General features: G+C 36.5%; 1 protein-coding gene across 3 annotated transcripts in view; it reads right to left on the bottom strand.

Annotated features, from left to right (window-relative positions):
• Window positions 1–22377, bottom strand: part of KIDINS220 (kinase D interacting substrate 220) — a 75452-nt gene that overhangs the window by 27667 nt on the left and 25408 nt on the right. For all 3 annotated transcript variants that reach the window (XM_065631427.1, XM_065631426.1, XM_065631428.1), the window contains exons 14-22: window positions 20811–20990; window positions 20275–20440; window positions 19197–19348; window positions 16525–16814; window positions 15075–15215; window positions 14206–14449; window positions 13954–14042; window positions 12847–12991; window positions 10480–10642 (exon numbers count right to left, since the gene is read on the bottom strand). In XM_065631427.1, coding sequence (XP_065487499.1) covers window positions 10480–10642; window positions 12847–12991; window positions 13954–14042; window positions 14206–14449; window positions 15075–15215; window positions 16525–16814; window positions 19197–19348; window positions 20275–20440; window positions 20811–20990 — 1570 coding nt within the window. The remainder of the gene's footprint in view (window positions 1–10479; window positions 10643–12846; window positions 12992–13953; window positions 14043–14205; window positions 14450–15074; window positions 15216–16524; window positions 16815–19196; window positions 19349–20274; window positions 20441–20810; window positions 20991–22377) is intronic.

The following is a 22377-nucleotide window of genomic DNA, read 5'->3' as shown; positions in this document are numbered from 1 at the left end:
TGAGGCAAATTTATCGTGTGGGCATATGAGCAAAACATTACAAGGAAAACCAGAGCATCAGCTTCCGAAGAACATGGCAGCCCGCGCTACTGCTCCGTGGTCAGCTTTTACAGCAATACAAGACACAAGTCTTTTCTGAATACGAAGCAAGTATTTTATCTCCTCTTTTTTTCCTGAGAGACAGATTATGTCACATTTATTGCAGGGTAAGAGCCAGAATACGGGCCACTGCAGTATGTAGTTAAAAGATGCATTTCCAGCTTATCATCTTGCCTCACAGTGTTCTCCCAGGCTCTCAGGTTTTGAATAAATATTCTACTTTTGACAAAAAGGTTCAGCAGACAAAAAAAAGCCATAATCTCCAATTTTATTACCCAACTTAATCAATTCTTCCAGAAGTACAGAATACTCATGAATTGACTTACACAGGTTAAAAAAAAAAATTCTTTTCTGAAATTGTTTCTACTGTTGCTAAAACGAAGGCTTCTGTGCTCCACCGTAAACTAGTATTGATCAGTGGTGCTTGGGGGGATTTGAATTATACAGAGGAGCACTTTTGAGAGATGTCACTAATGCACATTAACTACACCGTAAGCATTTAAACTTACCTGGAAAGTGTTTTAGAAATATGACTTATTATTCTATATTACAAGGGTAACTAAAAAAGCTAAAAATATTCCTCCATCTTGTTCTGATTAGCTTTTTGCTCCAGATCTTTTTCTCTCCCTACTACCTTGTCACCTGAACTTCCTTCTTACTTGTCATGTCCTCTCTCTTTAATTCTCCTTTGTGCCTTGACTCCTGTGGGGCAACAGTCTGGGCAACAACCACCTGCTTTTAACATTGAGACCACATTATTAGAGCAATAAGAAACATAATAACTTTATGTGCCCTGCGTTTTAAGTAGGAGGCAGTAAAAGGAAACCGAAAAATAAAAAGCAGGTTAAATATTTAGAAGCAATGCCTCACTGTGAGGTCTACAAGAATGTTAATTTGTCTACTTAAAGGAAGTGATTTACTTAAACCTGGCCTGGGCAAAAGATGATTGCAGAGAACATTATAACCAGAGTGATGAATGTGGCACCTTCCATAGCTTTTTCATTTTAAAATTTCTATAATCACTAAAAAGCTACATTTCTTAAATTAATACATCAATAGATTTTACACAGCCTACAAATCCCTCAAAAGTTAATTTCACCCTTTTTATTAAAAGGTATTTAAACAGTGTCGAAACTGGAATTAGCATAATAACCTTCCAGAAAAGTTACATTTCAAATGATCTTGCTCTAGCATTGCTAGAGATTTGCTGAAAACATGTAACATACTTTTTTAAAGAATAATTTAATAGATACTTGTCTAAAGCACTGCAAGGAAAAAGCAGTCAGATAATGCTTATCTTCAGTTTTTATTTTACTTCTTTTCTTCTTACTTATGTATATTAACAAAAAACCCTCAAATGATTTAGACAAAAGCTTTTAGCTCAACACGTAATTGCAACAAAATTACAATAATTGTACCAATTAAAATAATCCTGAATGAACAGTTTGTCATCTTAATGTTCCAATGGTTTATAGAAGGATCTACTTAATTAGCTGAAATTGCTTTCCAATGTTAGTATCAAATGTCATTTGTTAAAAGTTGAACGATTTCGAAAATAATTTAACAAAGCAATTTTACAAAACACCAAGAACCAACATTTTCTTTTCAGCTGAATAAAGCAAGCAGATGTGTCATCAAATTGCTATAAAAATAAATGAGCCTTTATATGGGGAAAAATAAATTTTACTACTAGTGCTGCAGAATAGTATTTTCTGATTTTTTATGAAATCAATTTCTTTAATAAAATAATTTCATACCATTTATATCTTGGTGGTATTTTTAGTATGCTGTAAATACACTTTCTTAAATTGAAGTAGTAAACAATGAAGTAGAAATATTCAACTCCATGTGAAACACAAAAATGTTTTAACCTGCATGTTTCCTACTTTGATTCACATGAGTGTATCACACCAAATTTTCAGTAGAACACAGCACCAATGAAACCACACTACAGAACTCCAAACCTACAGTAATCAACTGCTGTTCCACTTATAACTAAATTAGTTTTTACCAGTTTAATCTTAAGCAAAAAAAAAAGCAAAACAGAGGATGAGTTGTCTAGTAACCTGAAATGAAGCATTTCTCTAGTTACTTCCAAAAAGAGGTAACTGGGAAAAAAAGCAAGTAAAACCATGTAACGGTGCTGAAACTGTCAAGACACAGAGAACTGAAGCAATGAAGAAACATCAACACCTTCCATTATTAATAAACAAGACAGAGCAGATGTCTTCCACAAATTATTCCTTAGAATGGAGTAAGAGTTGCAAAAGTATTTTAAAAAGCAATAAATGAGCTATGGCTGGCTTAGATCTTTTAGTTCCACACACACAAAAAGAATCCTTAATAAAAGCAAGTTATTATACTATTTGTCTAAATTCAGTGTGTTCTGCTGGGGCACATCGTTTTCCAGTCCAATTTGACATCTACCATAGGTAGGCATACACAAGTGCAAGAATATTCGCAGAGAGAAATTCAGCCCAAGTGATGGATGAATTATATGTTGTTAAGTTTTAAATAATGGTTACTTACAACTCTGAGGAAAGCACTACCATTTTCTCATCCTGGAAGATATCTCTCTTTTTTTCAAAATCAAAGATGTAAGATTCTTGATTTCCATGGTTTCATTCAGCTTCCCAAAAAGCATGTTTTCAAGGCAATTAAGCAAGGGTGGAGATTCTTATCTGAACAGATGGCTCATGAGAGTTTCTTCTATCCTGAGCCAAGCCCTCATGTTCTAATATTTTGAATGAATATATAAGAATAACCATGCTGCAGAAATTCAGTGACCAGCAACTACTTGCTGATATCCTCACAAAAGATTGATAAGCCCTGTCTTAACACCTCAGCTTGAGCAAAGCCTGGGCAAAGAGTGACAGGTAGAACTGTCCCTCGTGACATCAGGCACAACAAGCAAAGTAACATCAAAATCAGCCAGTAGGAAGCACTTGATTAGCTTGTGTGATTATGTGAATTCTGTACCATTAAGCACAAGGACTCTCCCCAGTATCTTTAAGCACTGAGAGTGAGTCATGGTCTCTCTTAGGACTATCTTCCTAGATACACTGGTCTTACATTTCTCACAGTTTCACCATGTAATTGCTAGAACTATATTCAGAAAGATATGGAGTCTAGATCCTAACCACACAAGAGAGAGGCAAATACTTACCATGGATTTGTCAAACTCCTGGGTAAATGTTCTACCCCAACGGTATCCAAACATAACCATGAGGAAATTCTCATGGATCATTATCAACTTTATACTGACTTTTTTTACTTTCCAAAGGGGCCCTCCACAGCAAGTAGGTCACTAAATTGTTCTGGTAGCCTGCAGTGTGTTCCCTGCCATCTTCTTTTCAAAGGCCAACTAACACTTCACTACTGTGCCAGTGCCTGCCTGGACAACTCCGCATGTTCACTGAGACCAGAAGGTTTCTGCAACTGGTCGTATAGTTTGCCCCAGCATCTTAACTACTTTAAATGCATAAAATTTCATAAAATAGGTATTGCCACTCCCCCTCTTCCACATTATTTTTGAATTAAAGTCGCCTTAGCGGTTGTGCTTTATGCTGAATCTAACCTTTTCCTCCTGTTGCAAACATGCTCACACCACATTTATTTGTCCAGGCTTTTTGAGGGCTGCAGCTACTGACTCTCCAGGATCCTGAACAGGCTCCAGATGCAAGGCAAGCACCACAAGACTTCAGCTTAGGCCTCACATTAGCAATTCTGAGCCATAACACCAGCAGAACTGTAGATGTTGCAGGAACTTCAGGGCTAAAAATTTAGACATATATGTTTTTTAAAGTGTTTACAAGTTTAGTCAGTCATTTTCTGAATTGCATGCTTGAACTCAAGGGGCATATACATGCCTGAAGTTTCACTCTCAACTGTATAAACCTTAACACATGGAACAGGCTTTAATCAGCAGAGACAGCCCAGCTACTAACCTCTTTAAAAAGTGACTGACTGGTAAATCTGCCATATCTAGAAGAGAACTGGTTGGCTCATAGATGCAGAAACTCTCCCTAACATCTGCAGATTTCAGCCAGAAAATGGCCTACAGGCAAGAGGGTTATGAAATTACTTTAGTGACTTCTAGGAACATCTTCCACTAGACAAAGTACCGCAGACTTTGGTTCCTGCCATAAGAAGGATACAAACGGATAAAATTCGTTCAGCAGACTATCTTATTTAGCGAGTAAACTTAACGAGGAAAGGGACTGAGAAGACATTCCCTCCCATGCAATCAGCTTTAATAGCATGATTTTTAATCAGCAAAGTGGCAATATCGAATTGCTGCCATCTACAGACTCAAGCACTAGAAAATATCAAGAAACAAAGTAAGATGACTATAACTCAGAGCCTTAAACTGAAATGAAAAACTAAGGTCTTTGGGGAAAAAAAAGAAACGACTCAAATTTCTAAGACTGAGGAAGACTTGTGAATCCAAAAAAAAGATCAGAGAAAGTATTCAAGCAAAACTGGGATTCCTCACTGCATAGGAAGTAGGACAGTGATGAAATTGACAGCAAGATCTGAAGTGAGACTAGGGCTCTCCTCACCCTCTTTAATATCTATTCTACTTTGGTACAACCTTTTTGAAATGTGATGACTAGAGTCTCATAGTGTTCAGGATTTAGACACATCACAGATTTGTATAATACAACACCTTTCTTCTTTCCATTGCTTTGCTAATAACTCCTAAAGACATTGTTTCATTTTCCACCTCCTGCTAAGGACTGAACATATTTTTTCAGAGAAATCAGCTAAGATTTGTGAATGTCTTTCCCCAATGCAGATTTACAGCAGATTACTATGTTAGCAGGATTATAGATTATTTTCCCCAGTATGCTATGATACCTGTATCCACAATGACTTTGATCTGCAATTTACTCATAGCTACTTCCACAACTCTCTGTGAAACACCCGTCCTGGTTATAGCCCCACATTTCATCATCTTCCTCTGCCAGACCATTTACAGGTATGTCAAAGATTACAAGTGTTATCTCTGGAAACTTTATCTGCAAGTTTCTCACAAGACTCTTACTCCTCCCTTTCACTTCCATCTTTCGTCTTCCTGAGGCAATCTTGCCTGTTATGACCTTAAATTTTAATAATTTAAATGTTCTTAGATAAAGATCTTGCTTAAAATTCCTTAAATTTCAAAACATTACATTGCCTTCTTCATGTGTTTATTGACTCTGTTGAGAATTCAATTTCCTGAAACATACCTTCTCTCTACAAAAGCCCCAAGGACTTTTCCCAGTATACCATTTATTTAGACCTGGCACTGACATTCATTCTGGTGTCATGGATGTTTCATTTAGTCTTCACAAGAGGGCACATTCCCATAGCTGGCTAATTTACAAGTCTGAGAAGTATCAGTTTCCAACACTCAACAGAAACTTGCTTTAATCTGACAACTTAATTCCCTTACAATTCATTTAAAGAAAGCCCACGTATTTTAATCTACTTCAGGGCTTTAAAAATTTGCTTTCTGCAACTTCTGCAAACCATTTTGGCATTTCACAAAACTGGCATTAGGAAGACCCTACAGCAACACAGAGGAGAACACAGCACAACATAAATATAGGAGTATTAACCATACGTCACAATTATAAATAAAATGGTAAAAATAATTTAAATAGACCAGGATGGAGAGGTGGTTAATGACAATAGCTGGCTCACCACAAAACAATCTAAAGGGGCAGAAAACATGATAGACAAGAAGTCAGAATTAGGAGCTTAACCTGCCAATGAGAGAGACTACATGAAAATCCTGGTGATAAGAGATGACTTGAAAAGGTAACATATCAACTCAAAGGAGTAAATACTGGTACTAATAAATATATCAACTGGAAAGCGAAACCAAGCAAAGATCCAGACCAGCAAAGAGAGAGGCTGGAAGTGAGAGGATACAGTATAAGGAAATAAAAAGAGTAAAGACATTTTTTTCTCCAGAATCTGGAGCAGAAGCCAACAATGCACACTCGGCATTTTTTTATTTTCAAAATTTGACACAAAGCATGGGCTTGTTCTCCTATATGAAAGATTTACAATATAGCATCTCTACCTGTTATTAAGACAGAAGTTCAAGTGACCTCAATCCATAAATATTGTTCACAAAAGGTGTGCCTACAACACAAATTGAAGCCTTCTTTTTTTTTTTTTTTTCCCTTTAAGATCCTGGGAAAATGTTGCCAATATAACATTCAACGGGTTTTCCCATCTCTGTATAGTTTGCCACAGTAAAGATACACTACTACTGACAAAACTGGTTTCATACTCATCAATATAGTCTTCCATATGCATAGTGTCTATAGACAAGCACTCACAAATTTACTTTCCCCAAAAATCGTTCACAATAAGAATATATTCATTAGCTTTTTTCTTTTTTTCCTTTTTTTAATAACAAATTGAAGCACAGAGATATAGCAATATCTTTTGGTAAGCAAACTGAAATGCCTGTTTTCTTTCAGAGTACTGCACATACTGAAAGCAGAGCTCCCACTACCTTCAGCTATAGCCCTGAACACTTACTAGAATGAGCATACCGAACCATAAGCTGTATACAACACCTCCCAACAGAGGCACAAATACTGTCCAGGTGAAAGGTTTGACAGAGGTGACTAGTACAGTATCACACAAACTCTGACGAAGCTGCTAGAGCAGCTTTCAGTTGTCTTAGTTTTCCTATGGCATTCTTTTTAATGACAACAGATAGCACTGAGATGTGACACAAAATGGCCCTCTCCTTTACTATGCAGCCTGCCTATATAGCTTGCAAAATTAAATTCTGAACAAGACAGGAATCTTATGGGGGCAACATAGCTTATGATCACATACATCACATGTAATAATGCATATATAGAGGAGCATTAACTGCAGACTATTTATTCTTTAATTTCTTAATGCTTGACTACTTGACTCTTTTCATTTTACTATACTTTTCGTTGTGAACATATTGCTTATTCTTTGAAACACTGAAAGCCAAAACATCTAGTGAAAAAGACTGCTAACGTTAAATACCAATACAGAATATGCTAAGACAAGCATGCGAACAGATGCTGTGGGAGCGACGCGGGACAGACGCAGTCGTTCTGCTGGTGCCACCTGCCGACACAGCACCACCAGGCACGGGGACCACGGCTCACTCCTGCAGCATCAGCTGTACTGAGAGCAGAACTGGTTCTAACCTGCCTCCAAAGACACAGCGCTAAGTCAACAAAGGTTTTATTACCACTTGTCATACCCTCGGTGCACACACAAAACATCTACCATAACTCTTCAGTCGAAGGTACCTGTAAGAGATCAATCTGTTGTGTTAACTCCCTGCCCCGCACAGGCAGCAGACAAGAGGAAGGCAAAGGAAGTTCTCACTCCAAGGGAATCTTGGCAATTCACAGCCTTTTTAACACCTGATGAGTTACAAGTTGGAAAAGTTACTCCAATATCAAAGTATTCTCCTTATATGGAGAACTTGATCAAGTGTAGAACACCTACGCCTAACAGAGAACGTACAGGATTCCTTTCATCCAAGGAAGATGGCCCAACAGACCCCTCTCCCCACACACTTAAGAGTTCAGAAATGCAGCAAATCCAAGGAAGAATTTGCATTGTCACAATAAAAAGTAGTTTGACACAAACTATTCAATACTAGGAAAATTATATTCTTGTTCCTGTTCTAAAGTACCGAAATATTTTTTAAAACATCCTTGCAGAATAAGAGGCAGGAAAGAGGTAACAAACTCAGAACAGGAACAAAGGCTATATAAAGTATCGAAATTTGGTGTCTATTCATGAGATTCCAAATGGGAAAGCTTTTATAAACTAGAAAACCTTAGAAAACAGAAATTTAATTTTTTAAAAGGAACTAAAGTAAATACTCTACTTTGAACTGATACAGACACAGGCATTAAAGCCAAGTGACTTTAAAGAGTTGTAGATAAAAAAGAACACCACCACAGAAAAGATTATTTTGTCTAAAACAGAATTTTGAGAGCATTAGATTGTCCCAGAGAGGAGTTCACAGACCTTTTCATACTCAGCATACAGTAATGATGAGTACCCAAATCACCAGATATCTCGGCTTTGTCGCTACATCAGTAAAGTTATACATTTAATTCCCTGCAGAGGTTCAACAGAAGTGGCTGAGAGATCAACTCTCTTCCTGAGCATGCGGCAACATTGCTATTACTCTTATGAACCCTTCTTTTTAATAGTTAAGTAGTCAAAGAATCTCAGCCTCGTAGCTTTATCATTTTCAGACCAAATAATCCTGTTGGTATTTTTTGCTAAAGACAGAATCCTGAATGTTGGTCCTCTTTTCCTTATTTTCCTGGTATTACAGGTAGAATACAAACAGCTTTACTTAAAAGATCAACACCTTCCTTTTTCCAATACATGATACAGGGCTCTTCACTGTTTCTTCATATTACAGATCCTAGTTTTATACACTATAAATTTATTTATACATTTATAACTGTCAATTATGAGTTGGCACTCTACTCAAGTGGCTATATTACTTCCAAACACAACCCACACAGCGAGAGGCAAAACAGCATAGCGGGAATCATGAATCTCCTCCACACCTGAACTAATAAACCCTGACACACTCTAGTTGGCACTGAATATCAACAGCTCAAGTGTCTGTAACTAACAACAAATAATTCAGAACCCAAATAAGTCATTCACATTCAATGGTGACTGTCCTTTCCTTCTCCTCACATTGGTTTACTACAGATATAACATTAGCTCATACTGGAATTACTAGTACCCACGTACGAGAACAATTCAGGTCTCTAATACCTCCTCTGGTTTCTCAGAAAACATGAACACTGTTATGTCTTGAAGACAGTTTTGGACTTTGATCACTCCAAAGTGATGTATTACTGTCAATGCTAATAATCAAAAGACTATAATGAGTTTGTTGGATAAATACTGAAAATATAAGATTATGAAACATGCCATATAGCAAATCTAAACAAAGTTGGAAATATCTACAACAAAAGTACTGGAAAGCATGACAGGAGAGGGAATCCCTGATGATTCTGAATTACTGTACTTACCTGGTCACACACACTTTTGTGACACCAGCCATGTGAACCCACAATAGAGAGGTGGGTTCCCATTACTTTATTGATTTCACAGCTATCTTACACTCACAGAAGAAACCTAAAACCCAGAAACTGAATCCATTCTCTAGAGGAAAGTGTTTTCTAATAATGCATTTATTTACCTCTGCAGTTTGATATTACAATAACAACTCCCCAACTTGAAGCCACTCCGGTCTGCTACTTGCCTTCTTTGCCTCCAATCCTCAGCCTCATCACACCTGCTCCACCCCTGTCCCTCTGCCTTCTGGGTTCTCTGGGTTCAGATCTTAACCTCACTTCAACTTTCCTAATACAACCCACTCCAGTCATCTCTTCCAATCAATCAGCTCAACTTCTTCAACACTTCAACCATTTCCAGCCCAGCCCAGACCCTCAGCCAGTTCATCTTATCCCATTCCTTGAGTCTCAGTGCAGGGCACCTCCCCAGAATTTTCTTTCCAAGTTCATTCTCCTCTCCATTCTTTCCCTGGACCCTGCAGTGTCTCTAGATTTTCTAGCAACTTGTTCAATGACTCCCTGTCTTCCCTCTTTACCTCAGCTATTCTTTTCATCTGCTCTGTTATTTCTTACACAAGTCAAACTCTTGTTTCCTCTCACCGACTTTCATTCTCAGATTTGGCTTTTTTCCTATAGTCACATTCTTTCTCTTCCATTCCTCCCACTGTCATCAGGTCACTTGTCACAAACCACAAGTCCTTTCTTACAAGCAGCCAGGTTCTGGAAAGGCATGTTCACTGGCAACACAGAGACCATTCACTCTCACTTGCAATACCAGACAGCTCTGTTGAACAGCAACTTGTATCGGCAATGGAGAAAGTCACACTTCACTTTTGTATTCCTTAACTGCAGTACAAGGCACTGCCGTACCCTCATACTCACTTGCTAAGCTCCAAACCTTCAGAGAGTTTTTGCAGAGGTTCAGATTTCTAACTAGGAAAAAAAACCAAAAACCAACCAACTTCTGGCTTGGCCAAGGCAGAGATGAAAATTATATCAAGAGACAGAAGAGTAGCTAGCTATCTGTGAAAGAATTCCAGTATAATTCTCTTTTTTTTTTAAAAATACAAAATACACTCATATGTGGTACATTAAATAGCAATGAAAGTAATTCAAAAGTTTCCAAAAGTTAACAAAAGAGTAAGATCGTGGGAATTTTAGATTACAACTTGGTAGCTTTTTGAAAGCCACGTTATTCTAATCATCGTTAATAGTCATCACTATTTTGATCATTGAAAGTGCATACCATTACCAGAATAACACCTACCTCTCATAGATGGTTTTTAAAGTCAGCTGATCTGGAACACCTTCAGTCTCTTCAAGATGCAGAATGAGCCATGATGTTCTATACGGCCACTGCTCTGTGAGATTGATCCAACTTGCCAGTCTATCCCAATTGAATGTGATCTGATTAGCTCTCAATAAACGACCTAATATAGAGCAAGACAGGAAGGAAGAAACACAGGGCATTTTTTCCCTTTTTGAAAGGTATCTTTTTTTCCTTCGAAGTAACAGCTACGTAAGTTCTTTAACCTGATCTATGGACTTTCTGGTATCATATTTTTAGCTCAAAAAGTTCAAAACCATCTCAAGTTGCATCAAAAAATATAATTTGACAATCTAATAAAAATTCTTGCAAATACTGGTCAGAACATGAGACTCTCCAAAACTGTCAACTTCAGCTCCAAGTTAAACACTAATTACTATAATCTTGTTACAGATGAATCTTAAGTTACGTTAACAAAACTCAATAGAGAATTTCACACAGCATTCATTTCTCAGTCTAAACACAAAAATCATGCCAATAATGTGAAAGATATTCTGTGCATTGGCATACGAAATCTGGTCAAAACAAGCTAAGCATACTACTGCCATCTTCAATAGCCAATAAAGTAAAAGCCAAAGCTATAATCAAAAAACTGTTAATAATGAGAGGTAGGAATTACAAATTAACTTAATTTAAAAAAAAAAAAAAAAGAAAAAGTTAATGCTACAGTTACGCATTTCAAGTTTTAGCAAGTTTTCTAGAATTGCATTATTAATATTGGTGATGATGTATAACTTACACTCTGAAGGCTCTGCTCATCAAGCTGTTCATTAAATCATCATATATAACCACAGATTATAGTACACTAAAAGTGTTCTTGCAGGGCTTTGTTTGTTTGTTTTTACAACTAACAGCTTGTGATTTTGTTATACATTCACATCTGCACTATAATTTGCCAAAACCAGACATTTCACGCTACAAATTGTAATGACCATGCTAAGATCCTGCACATTAATTTAAAAGATTAGCTCCGATTTTTAGGTCTGTTGTCACATATGAATAATCACTAGAAAAGGGAAAAATGGGGAAAATGACATACCAACAATCTTCTATTAACTATACTAGTGTTAAGTTAATGGAAGAGAAAATAAGCCACAGGTTATTTACTTTATTTAGAACAGCATTTACATGTAATTCTTCATAACCTGAGTGAAGGTAAATTAGGACAATCCTATGCAAGCACTGTGAATGGAGCTGTGAGACAATCAACCACTCTGTGTTACCCAGGTTGATTCGACAGAGCTGAACCTCAGCTCAGAAACACACTACTGTGTCCTCAGGCCAGACCTACTGCCACGATCACCCTGCACTGTACCAGACCTGAACCAGCTTCACCTACTTGTGACCTTCTGGAAAGACATTCTCCCAAATGCAACGTGAAGTTGCAGCACAGATACTGCTGTAGCAGGTTTCTGTAACCAACTGGATCAGCAGGAATCAGTTCAGTTTTGGCCTGGATTATTATTACTCTGTGCATCTAGTGGTAAAGCAAACAGCTTAAGTGAGACCTGAGATGGCTGCAGCAGGTTTCCAAGCTCCAGCTACCTTCTCTGCAATAAAGATGGGCTGATTTCTGATTCTGTAGCAATACGGCTACAATCACCTGATACAGAACTTAATGCTGAATCTGTTGAACTCACCCTTCATATGCTTGCAGGCAATTGCAATATGTCTGTATCTGTAAAGGTTTTATTCCTAAAATCCTCTCTCTCAAATGACCCAGCCCTCATTAAAAAACTAAGAGAATTTTCTACTTAAGCATTAAATGTTATCATAGAAAGACGGAGGCCATATTTCTAGAAATGACAGAGGTCATTTAACATAATCTTTTATTGCTAGTATTATTGGTAGGATTGTACTGTAGTCTTCCTGGCAATCGAATTTTATTAGGTTCACTGAAATCAGAAGTATTAGAGATTCTCTTTTCATTAACATAACCCAGAGCTTGTGATAATTCAATCAATGTTGAACTAGCTAAGAACAAGAGCAGAACTCTTTTCCTTCAAAATGCAGTAATATTCACTTTATTCTCCATTTGTATAGTGTAGTACTACTCATCATTTAGTGGGATCCTTTATCAGAAAATCGGAAACTCAGACTAAAGGAGTTGAAGTCGCATAAAAAACAATTAATATGTTTTACTCAGGGTAAGAGTTCTACAGCACAGGAGCTGTAGAGAATAGGATTAATGTCATCTTCTAAGACCCTCTTTAAAGTGTAACTAGGATCAATTTGTTAGGGAAGAGCTCAAAGATACACCACTGTTACACTGTTACTGTTTACAGTACACAAATATGCCACACTGACCTGTCACTGAAACAATATTGAGCAACCTTCTCATGGTCTGAGGACTGATGTCACTGAACCAATCTTCTGTAACCAGCAGCTTGGTCAAATCAAAAGACATTTGGCGTGTAATGGTACGTTGCATCTGGCGTCTTCGGTAAGTATCCTGACAATGATACAAAAAGGGAATACCGATCAGTATCAAAAACTTTTCTGTATTTCAAATACTTCAGTTTTACTTGATTATGAAGTTAGAATCTTTGTGAATATGCGTCTATGAGGCTGACATGAAACATCATAAAAATATTTACCAGAATTTAATACTGATTTAGCTATGTAACAGTTGAAGATGATTTCCACATAAGCCAAGAACTGGTAAGAGTTACACATTTTACTTCCATGTCAATTCTAAGAGGACAAAATAGCGACATAGTGAGATATTTTGTAAAAACTGAGGGCATTGCCTTCATAGTTTCAAACTGTTTCTACAAAAAGTGAATGCCATGCATTTAGTAACTACATTTTAAAATTAAAGTGAACGTCAGGTTCCTCTCCTACAAAACTCCCCAAGTCTCTACCTGTGGCAGCTCAAAAACCTCAGAATCCTCAGACTCTGCATTGCTTTTCACTACTTTCTAGATACCTTTTATTCAACCACTGTCTGCTTTTATGTAAAAATTGTAAAACAGAAGAGAAAGCGTGACAGAAAGTGTGGTGGACGTGTTGCAGTAAATTCTAGTATTATTCTAAATTCCTTGATTTGCTCAATTACTGACCCTTGTTGCAATATCCTGTGACCAAATGACACCAGGCTTACACATGGAAATCCAACATATACATACATAGCTCATATCTGCTACCAGTATGCTGTATCAGCATTCACAGAGAATTTAAGTATTTGTGGAAAAGAACACTTCGGTGAGCAAACTTTTTTTCTCTTTGACAGACCATCAGTATACTCATTTAAGAATGCACTTTTCCTACATAGATCATTTATATCAATTTTGTAAGAATGGTTTGCTAAGTCTTCCAAGTTGACATCATTAAGAATGTTAAAGAAAACACAAAAGAATAGAAAAGAAAAAAGCTATTACCAGTATCTCCATTTAGTCTAAAAATCTTTCTCACCCGCCTATTGAGAGCAGTTTTGCTACCAAACTTGGCCATGTCTCCAAGACTGTTCTGAGAAACTCTCCTGTCAACCTCTTCATGCAATCCTATAGGAAGAAAAACAAAAAGCAGGCATTTTCTCCATTCATATACATTTGACTGACCTATAAAACTGATGATCTGCCAATTATTTAAATACTTTGCTCCAAAAACCAGATTTTTGGAACACTGGTTTTGTAACTTTCGTATCATCCTCCTGCATGACCTCACCTGCATTGTCTGTGTAAGGAATATCTCCATTGGTTGTTGAAGCTACCATCAGCTTTTTTGCATTACTAAGCCCTCGGCTATTCAGAAAAACAGGCAAGTGGACAATGTTTCGCATGTAATCGTGTCCATTTATGTTTGAATCACGTAGAACACTGTTGAGATTCTGGTTGATAGCCTTTATAATAATGTGTGGGTCACTTGCAAAAATAGCGATAAATGGGCCTTTTGAAAACAAGACTCGCACCTGCAAAAAGAGTAGACAGTACATCTTGTTAATAATAACTCACAGTAATTGTGGATCATTTGAAAATCTGACTCAGCATCTTATATTCATTCTGTCTGAGTTAAACTTGAGAGGACGAGAGGTATAGAGAAGTCAGTTCCTTCCATCTGAGATATGTCAGGAACTTATCCACAATTAGAAATAAGAATACTTGACAAATTAGCAGTAGCAGTTACAGTGGAAGTCATCACCAAGAAGGTATCATGCAGTCATGTCCTAACACCCATAAATGTTTGGCATTTAAGTATTTTTCATCTAAAGTACTTCAAAAGTAAGTACAAAAAACCTCTCCACTCTAAGTTTCTTTCAACAGGATACTAATTATTAATAATTGGCATCTGATTATTGGAAAACTTTTCACAACCATTAAGACGTACAGTCTTACTAGGATTTAATTTTCAACTTTTAAAACCCATCACTTTTAGTACTACAGCTATGCCAAGGTACACAGATGTTAAAAGACTACAACACACAGACTCTACACATGCTTGCTTTCCACAGAAAATACACACTAACTGTAGATTATCTGAGCTCATATATGGAAGAGATGATGCAGAGAACACATTTACAAAACAATCCAACTCACAGTATCAAGCATCTGTAAAACTTTGTCCTGCTCACAAGCATCCAATCCATCAATAATTACAACAAGCCTTGTCTGGTTCTGAGTGAAGCCATCAATGGTTTTTGCCATTTTGGCCATCAGTTCCACTTCACATTTCAAAACCTATAAAAATGAAAAGCAAATAAGGAAAAGACATCTCTAGAATACTTAAAACTCACAAAAATGCATATAATTTCCAAAACTTTAATTTCCTATTTGCACAAAAATGTACAGCAGAACCGCATGTTCCACTTCAATGTAACAAACTTTCCTTATTTAAATTCCATTATAATGTTATTTAAAAAGAGAGTAATATGTATGTACTGTAAATCAGTATTTCTAGAGTAAACAAAAGAGTATTTATAGCTTCAGCTAATCCTCAAAAGTTGCTTTGCATAAAGTCTACACTAAAAAGTTCAATCTGCCTTCTAGTCAAACAAACTATGCTATTAATCTAACGCTCTGTCATTCCTATTCAGGATACGCATTCTGAAAACTTTAAAAATGAGGTTTTCAATATTAAGTTACACATTTAACGACTACCCTTAATATGGAAACAAAAGAGGAATTCACCTGCCATAATTTCAGCAAGTAACAGGCAGACGTTAAAATATTCACCACTAGAATCAGACGACCCAAGTCATATGAGCAACTGTCCAGAAATATCCGCTTCTCTCCTTCGATTGCAAAGGGTGAAACTAACTCCTAAATGCTTGAAGTTATGCCAGATAAATACACCACTCAAAAAAAAATTGTCAAGAAACACAGTAGCAAGACACAAATAAGGTCTTCTGTGCTACAAAAATATTTGCGCAACATTTTCTTCAACAAGCTACTAGCTGTAATCTACAGCAGTAACCATCACGATGCTAAAGTTTATCTTCAAATAGGAGCATACAGGATATTCGATGACAGCCTGATGGGTACATTTTTTATCAGTTTACATAAAGCTCAGCATAACAACAGTATTTTCTATCCTTTTTCATGAAATATGTGAACTGTTTTGGAATAGTTTTTCAGTGCTATCGTTCCTTTCTTAGTAAAGAGGTCTTGCAGACAGACAAAGTTAGATTTGGTTTTTCACCTCAAGAATATTTTAAAAGTTGTTCTTTCTAAACTTACGATCTAAACTTACTAAATACTGACCATTTAGAACAATTGTTTTCCTAATACATTCCTTCCATCAAAAAAATGACAATCAGAAACTGAAAATTTAATCCAAATGTAACATTCCTGGTTGAGCGGACAGATCTCATGCACTAAGCAAAACTACCAGTGGAACAGAAGTGTTCCCTTCAGTAAGAACTCACCAAGGCTCATTCTAATGTTGTGAGACTTGGCCTGATTAAATAAATGCCACTCCACCTTAAGAATGCTACAGGTTTGGGGTTAGTTTCAATTCTTTTAATGGCCAATTCCTATAAATGCTTACCTTCATGAACCCCTCACTTTTCAACTTGTGAAGCTTGGAGGCAGCGTTGTGAAGACGTTTTCTTTGAGAATTCAAAACTGAATCCATCACTTGCCACCACGTGCGACAATTCAAGACAAAGGCCAAACCAACAACACAGGTAACTGATATAAGAATAACATTAACTGTCATGTTCGCTGGTTCTACATTAAAAATTGCCAGCAGGGCAATCGCAGAAACAACGCAAGACAATATGAACAGGAAAATCACGAAGGATGGGAGACAGCAAGTTTTCTTCCATTTCTTTTTACCTAGGAAACAAGTATTTGCTGTTAAAATGAATGTAAAATGTAGCTACAGCAGAGTACAAAGTCTGTAATTTGCATACTTTCTATAAAACACTAACTTGCACAAAAGGTTATTGCAGTGTTACCATCCAGTAACAAATGTGAAAAAAAAATCACCTAAATTTGCCAAAATTCTTGGAAATCATGAAGCAGGGATATTCCTTTAACCTTCAATTTATTTCCCTTGTTTCAAGAAATCCACAATAGATGATGACCTTTATTAAACAGATTTCATATCATTAGTATCATCCCTTTTGTGAACACCTCAGCAAATTGTACTTATGCAAGTAAATCTTACAAAAATAGTATGGGAACTACTCGGTTTTAAACCAAAACAGGATATTTACATTGTCTAATAGTAATGGTGGCACTGGAGAACTGTATCAAAATTGCAAGCTCCAGCCTGAGACAATCTTTTCTTGCACACTAAGGCATGCACAAACCAGGGAGGACAGCAGCGTGCACAGTTTGGGCAGATCACAAGAGCCTCAGAAGAGAACAGAAACCACCTGACTTCAACTGGATTGACAAGGAAGAGACAACGGGATATTGCAGTTGGAGGTTAGCACGGCTAAAGCAATGACCAAAGAAACAGCTTTTTTCCAAAGGAGCAGCCTCTGCCTTTGGAATCTGTACAGCAGAGAAATTCGACACTTAATCAGTGCCAAAGAACACAGCATAGGAATAATCTGATGCAAAATGATGACAGCTAAAAATCAGCATTTGAACTGGAATGGAAAAATCAAATTTTAAATATCCTAGTGGAAAGAATATCCAAGATTTATACACAGCCCATGTTTGACATTATTGACTGGGGTATGAGCCGCAAAGCTCCTTCACATTACTGACATATGTAACAGAAAGGATTGTGATGCAGGACAAAGCAACAGTAATGCACAATGATGGTAGTGAGGGGCAGGAAGAGAAGAATAACAACCCAGTTATAATTACATTCAGTTCTCGACATTTTGAAGTAGAGATGTAAGCTCCTCTAGCTAGAAGAGGAGAGAACTCGATTAGAGTCAGACTTAGGAATCATCAACAATGAAATGGCAATTGTCTGCAATCTTACAGACGTAAGAAAAATTGAAGGAGACTAAAAAGAAGCCTATATGGAATTTCTATGAACATCTAGAGACAAAAAAAAAAAACCCTATGACCCTAGACCTACGATCATCTAGAGACAAGCAGAAGATATGCAAGATCATCCAGACGATACTACAACAACAATAACAAAGAGAGTAAGGATGAATGCTGAAAGGCAACAGAGCTGTTAAGAAAGTTTATAAGGAATAGAAGAGAATGGTACGATTACAAACGAAGGGGAAACATGGTTACTGCAAACAATCACAAGAAGGCAGCACTACACTACCATTCTCTAAGTCAAGCCTTACTTCAGGAGGAACTACAGCATCAAAGCTGTTCCACTGAGGTTAAGGAAAAGAACTGGAGAACGTCCAATATGGAAATAAAGGTGACAGACTCCACATATCACTTTCATAAATAACACTCAGTGAATTTGAGAAAGAACAATGAAGAGTAAGCTGTGTTCCGCACACGGCATGTTTTTTTTTCCCTCTGCAAGACAAGAGAGACTAAACATCTCACTTCGTGAGAGGAGACAGCATCTAACAGATTCCTCAATTTGTGGTCAAGGTCGAAAAGAAATGAGAAGGAACTGACTGAAACTGAGCTCAAAGTAGAATTAAGTCCTCAATAACTCCCGTTCTTTACAATATCATACCCTGTCCTGCATATTTTTTCAGAAATCTGCAGATGTGACAGGAGAAAAATTTGTTCCATCTGGATCAAGTAGGAATATTTTGTCCTGTCTTACCAGTACTGATCACAGCAATTTACGAGTTTGGACCAACATGTTCCAAACATTTATTATTTCCAAGAATAAGTAATGGTCACTCATAAAAGCTCTGAATAAAAACCTATTGAATGAAACAGAAACTGCTCTTCCCAGGACACAAAAGGATACTTTTCCCTTTATCTGACTTGGACAAAATGACTTAATTGCTATAGAAAAATACAATGCCACATGTGAAAACACTTCCACTGATGCTTCTGAAAACTATTCTCCACAGAAAATACTCCTTTATAATACTAAAAAAAAAAAAAAACAAACAAGACAAGCAAAGAAAACAGGGCATTTTTCTCTCCAAAATTGGAAAGAGGTCTGCCCTTCTATGTGAATTTTTGCACGGCTACCAGTTTCTAAAAAGAGCTTATAACATGAAAAACAGAATCTTGCATATTTCCAGGGATGGGCCATCTACTACCCCTGATAACAGTGCATTGAAATAGAATAGTCAGAAATGTCATTTAGGTAATAAAAACCTTGTGTATCTTCTGTCTTGAAAACTCGAAATAGCCTTGTTGCTAAGAAACCAAATTCCCTTTCACATGCATCAGACAGGGTAGCAATCATCTCAGCCAATGAAGTTTCTCCACCTACACTGGACAGTCTATTGTAGTCCGTAAACAAAAATCTGAAAGAGAGAAAAAAATATATATATATATATTTTTTTTTTTTTTAATATACCTTAGAAAGCTTTAAATATTGTTTGGTAACCAAAACAAAAATCTGCATTTCTGCAGCTGAAAGTTTCTTCAAGTGGCACAAAACAAATATTTTATTTTTTTTTTAACTCTACATGTAATTTAAGTATTTATTTCTTTATTTCTTCTCCTATTATCAACCTCTTCTTTGCCCCACTTCCTATTCTAAAACGATTTCTTAAAAATGATCACATCACTAATGGCACCTCAGACAGCAGTAAAAACATAAAAATATCTTTCTGACGCCGAAACATAATACTGAGAAGTATTTTATTAAATGTATTCTGAGCCATTTTCAAATATTTATGGAGGATAAAAAAAAATACAGAAGAACAAGATCACATAAAAGTACTATGACGCTAAAATACAAGTCTCTAAACAATAGGAATAAACAGAACCATAAAACACATGGCATAAATTTTCTTGCTTTCAGGTAAACCAGAAGCTCTGGCAGTCTGACGCTCTGCTTACAGGGGCGAGGGAAGATAACCAAGAAAAAAAAGACCTTAATGGAAGTAATCAGTGAAACAAGCATTAAAAGTAATGCACAGTAACTATACCAGAAAAGTAAATTCTTATTTTGTCTGTTACTGATTTTTAGTAGCATGATAGCCAAAACCCCTAATATTAAAAAGCAGTAACTTTCACCAACTTTGGCACAGAGGTTTTTTTGAAAACAATATCTTCTTCACACTGAAAAATTTAACTACACCATCTTCTAGGGCTACTGTTTTTCAAACAGGAATCTCAACAACTTTTCATAGGAAGATAAACATGCACATAACAGGCAGAGTTTGATAAGTATCAGAGTGAATCTGAATTATTAATTCAAGAGTACACAAATGAAGTAACTAACCTGACAGGTAGAGCTTTAGTGGTTTGCTCTGGTAATTCTGGTGGGTTCACAAACATGAGTTTCAGAAGCAACTCTAAATATCCAATATGTCTTGCCAACCTTGTACTTAATAACCAGGCCCAATTCCAGCTCTCACCTTCTCTTCGGCCACCAAAGTAAATTACAGCTAAAAACCGAGAAATTAAAGTGGATGTTATAGCTATATTTTAACCTATGTTCACTACTGCAAGAACCATGAAGTTTGAACAAATAAGGCATGGAGTTGCATAAAAGGAGTTGGATGAGAATTTTTCACAGCTACAGTTAAAAAAGGAAATGGTAAGAATAACATAATGAATTTAAAATATAAAATAATTCTTTGCTTTCAAGAATGCCCTCTCACAAATTACATGCAAAACACAAGCAAAGGGTCTGAAGGGGTCCTATTTTTTTACAAAAACACTTAGTATTTTTTCTGAATCAGAAAGAATGCCTACGAAACAATACTGAATTCCAAAAATAGATTAAAACCTCCACAAATGTCATATACAACTTACTAAAGAAAATGTAGAGAACTGCTAATAAGCTGAGCGACACTGCTATTCCAAGCTTTACATCCACTGTGAAAGCGAGCAATAAACCCAAACCTCCGCACAGCAAGAGTGTGAGGAACACAATAAGCCAGGAGAACTGAAACAGAGGTTCAATTTGCTGTCCTGCGAAAGTCTTCATTTCATCTAAAACAAAAGGACCAAGAGCAGTTAACATGGTAAATCATTCTAGAACAGAAAGCAAAAAGGTGATCTTCATCTTTGAAAATAAACACTTTTTGACTAGACTGTATAACTTTCCATATTACTGATTCAAAAAAGACGATGATTGAATTCTTCTTCAAGCATTAGTGTAAAACCCTGAGTTTTTGTCCATGCAATGAATGAAACCATTTAAATACAAAATACTTGCACTGTTTGCTGCAGATCGTCTACTTTTAAAGGCATATTAAAATCCATGCCATTCCCTATCCTCCTTCAAAAGTTAAAAACGTATTTTATGATACCAAGAAAAATAAATCTACTCTGTCAAAAAAACCCCGGCCCCTCAAAACTTCCATCATTGAAATTTTACTCAAATAGTCAGATATAAAAGTAAAATGTAAAGGTGTCAGTATTCATTTCTGTTTGTCGCTTTGTATTTCCTCAAACAGAAAGCCCTGAAGAAATTTATTTAGGATCTGTTGAATAAAACACGTTAAATACACAATCCAGAATAAAAAGATGAATGAGGAACAGGAAGAAATTACTGAAAAAGCCATGTAAAAACCTAAGAATTCATCAACAATAAATATCACAGCCAAAAATACACCCTGCTTTTTATGTCATGGGGCATGAGGTGAACAAAATGAATGCAGAGACCTCTTATTTTAACCAATACAGCTTTTCAAAACATAGAAATCACAGAAAGTAAGAAACATCAAGATTGGTAAATGTATTTTGAATTATACTGAAATACCTCAGAAAAACATCCTTTGTTAGAAAAAGCTAAAACTGTAAATAAGATGCCTGTTTCCACTGCAAAAAATATTGACTCCCTTCATATACTGCATTTGCTTTCCTATGTCATTTCAGAAAGTTCAAAAAGCTTGAAGTAAATAAGGAGAAAGGGGAAGAAAACCAGGTACAGAGAAAATGCACTACAGAAAAAAAATGTTAACAGCCTCGAATTTGTTCTCAAACTTAAACAAACAAACAAACAAACAAAACAAAAACGACAACAAAAAAACCACAAACAAACAAACAAAAAAACCCCCACCAAAACACACACCAAAAAAAAAAAACAACAGGTAGGATGACTGCAGCAAAAGAGTGACTTGACACAAACCCCCCCAGCAAGGCACAGTTCTGCAGCACCTGAAGGGAGGATTCACAGCTGCAGGAAACCCACAGGACAGCAGACAGCGACATTTAAAGATCGTCTTGACATTGTATAAATGAACCAAGCAACCTACAGATGAACAGACCATGCTGAAATTTAAATCCTATGCTACATGGACCAACAGATGTTGCAAAAAACAGTAATTCCCAAGTGATGCTTTTCATAGGTGGATTTGAACCTACAGAAAAAGGC

This window comes from Caloenas nicobarica, chromosome 3, assembly GCF_036013445.1.
Source record: "Caloenas nicobarica isolate bCalNic1 chromosome 3, bCalNic1.hap1, whole genome shotgun sequence".
NCBI classification, from domain to species: domain Eukaryota; kingdom Metazoa; phylum Chordata; class Aves; order Columbiformes; family Columbidae; genus Caloenas; species Caloenas nicobarica.
This window is presented reverse-complemented; position numbering and strand designations above follow the sequence as displayed.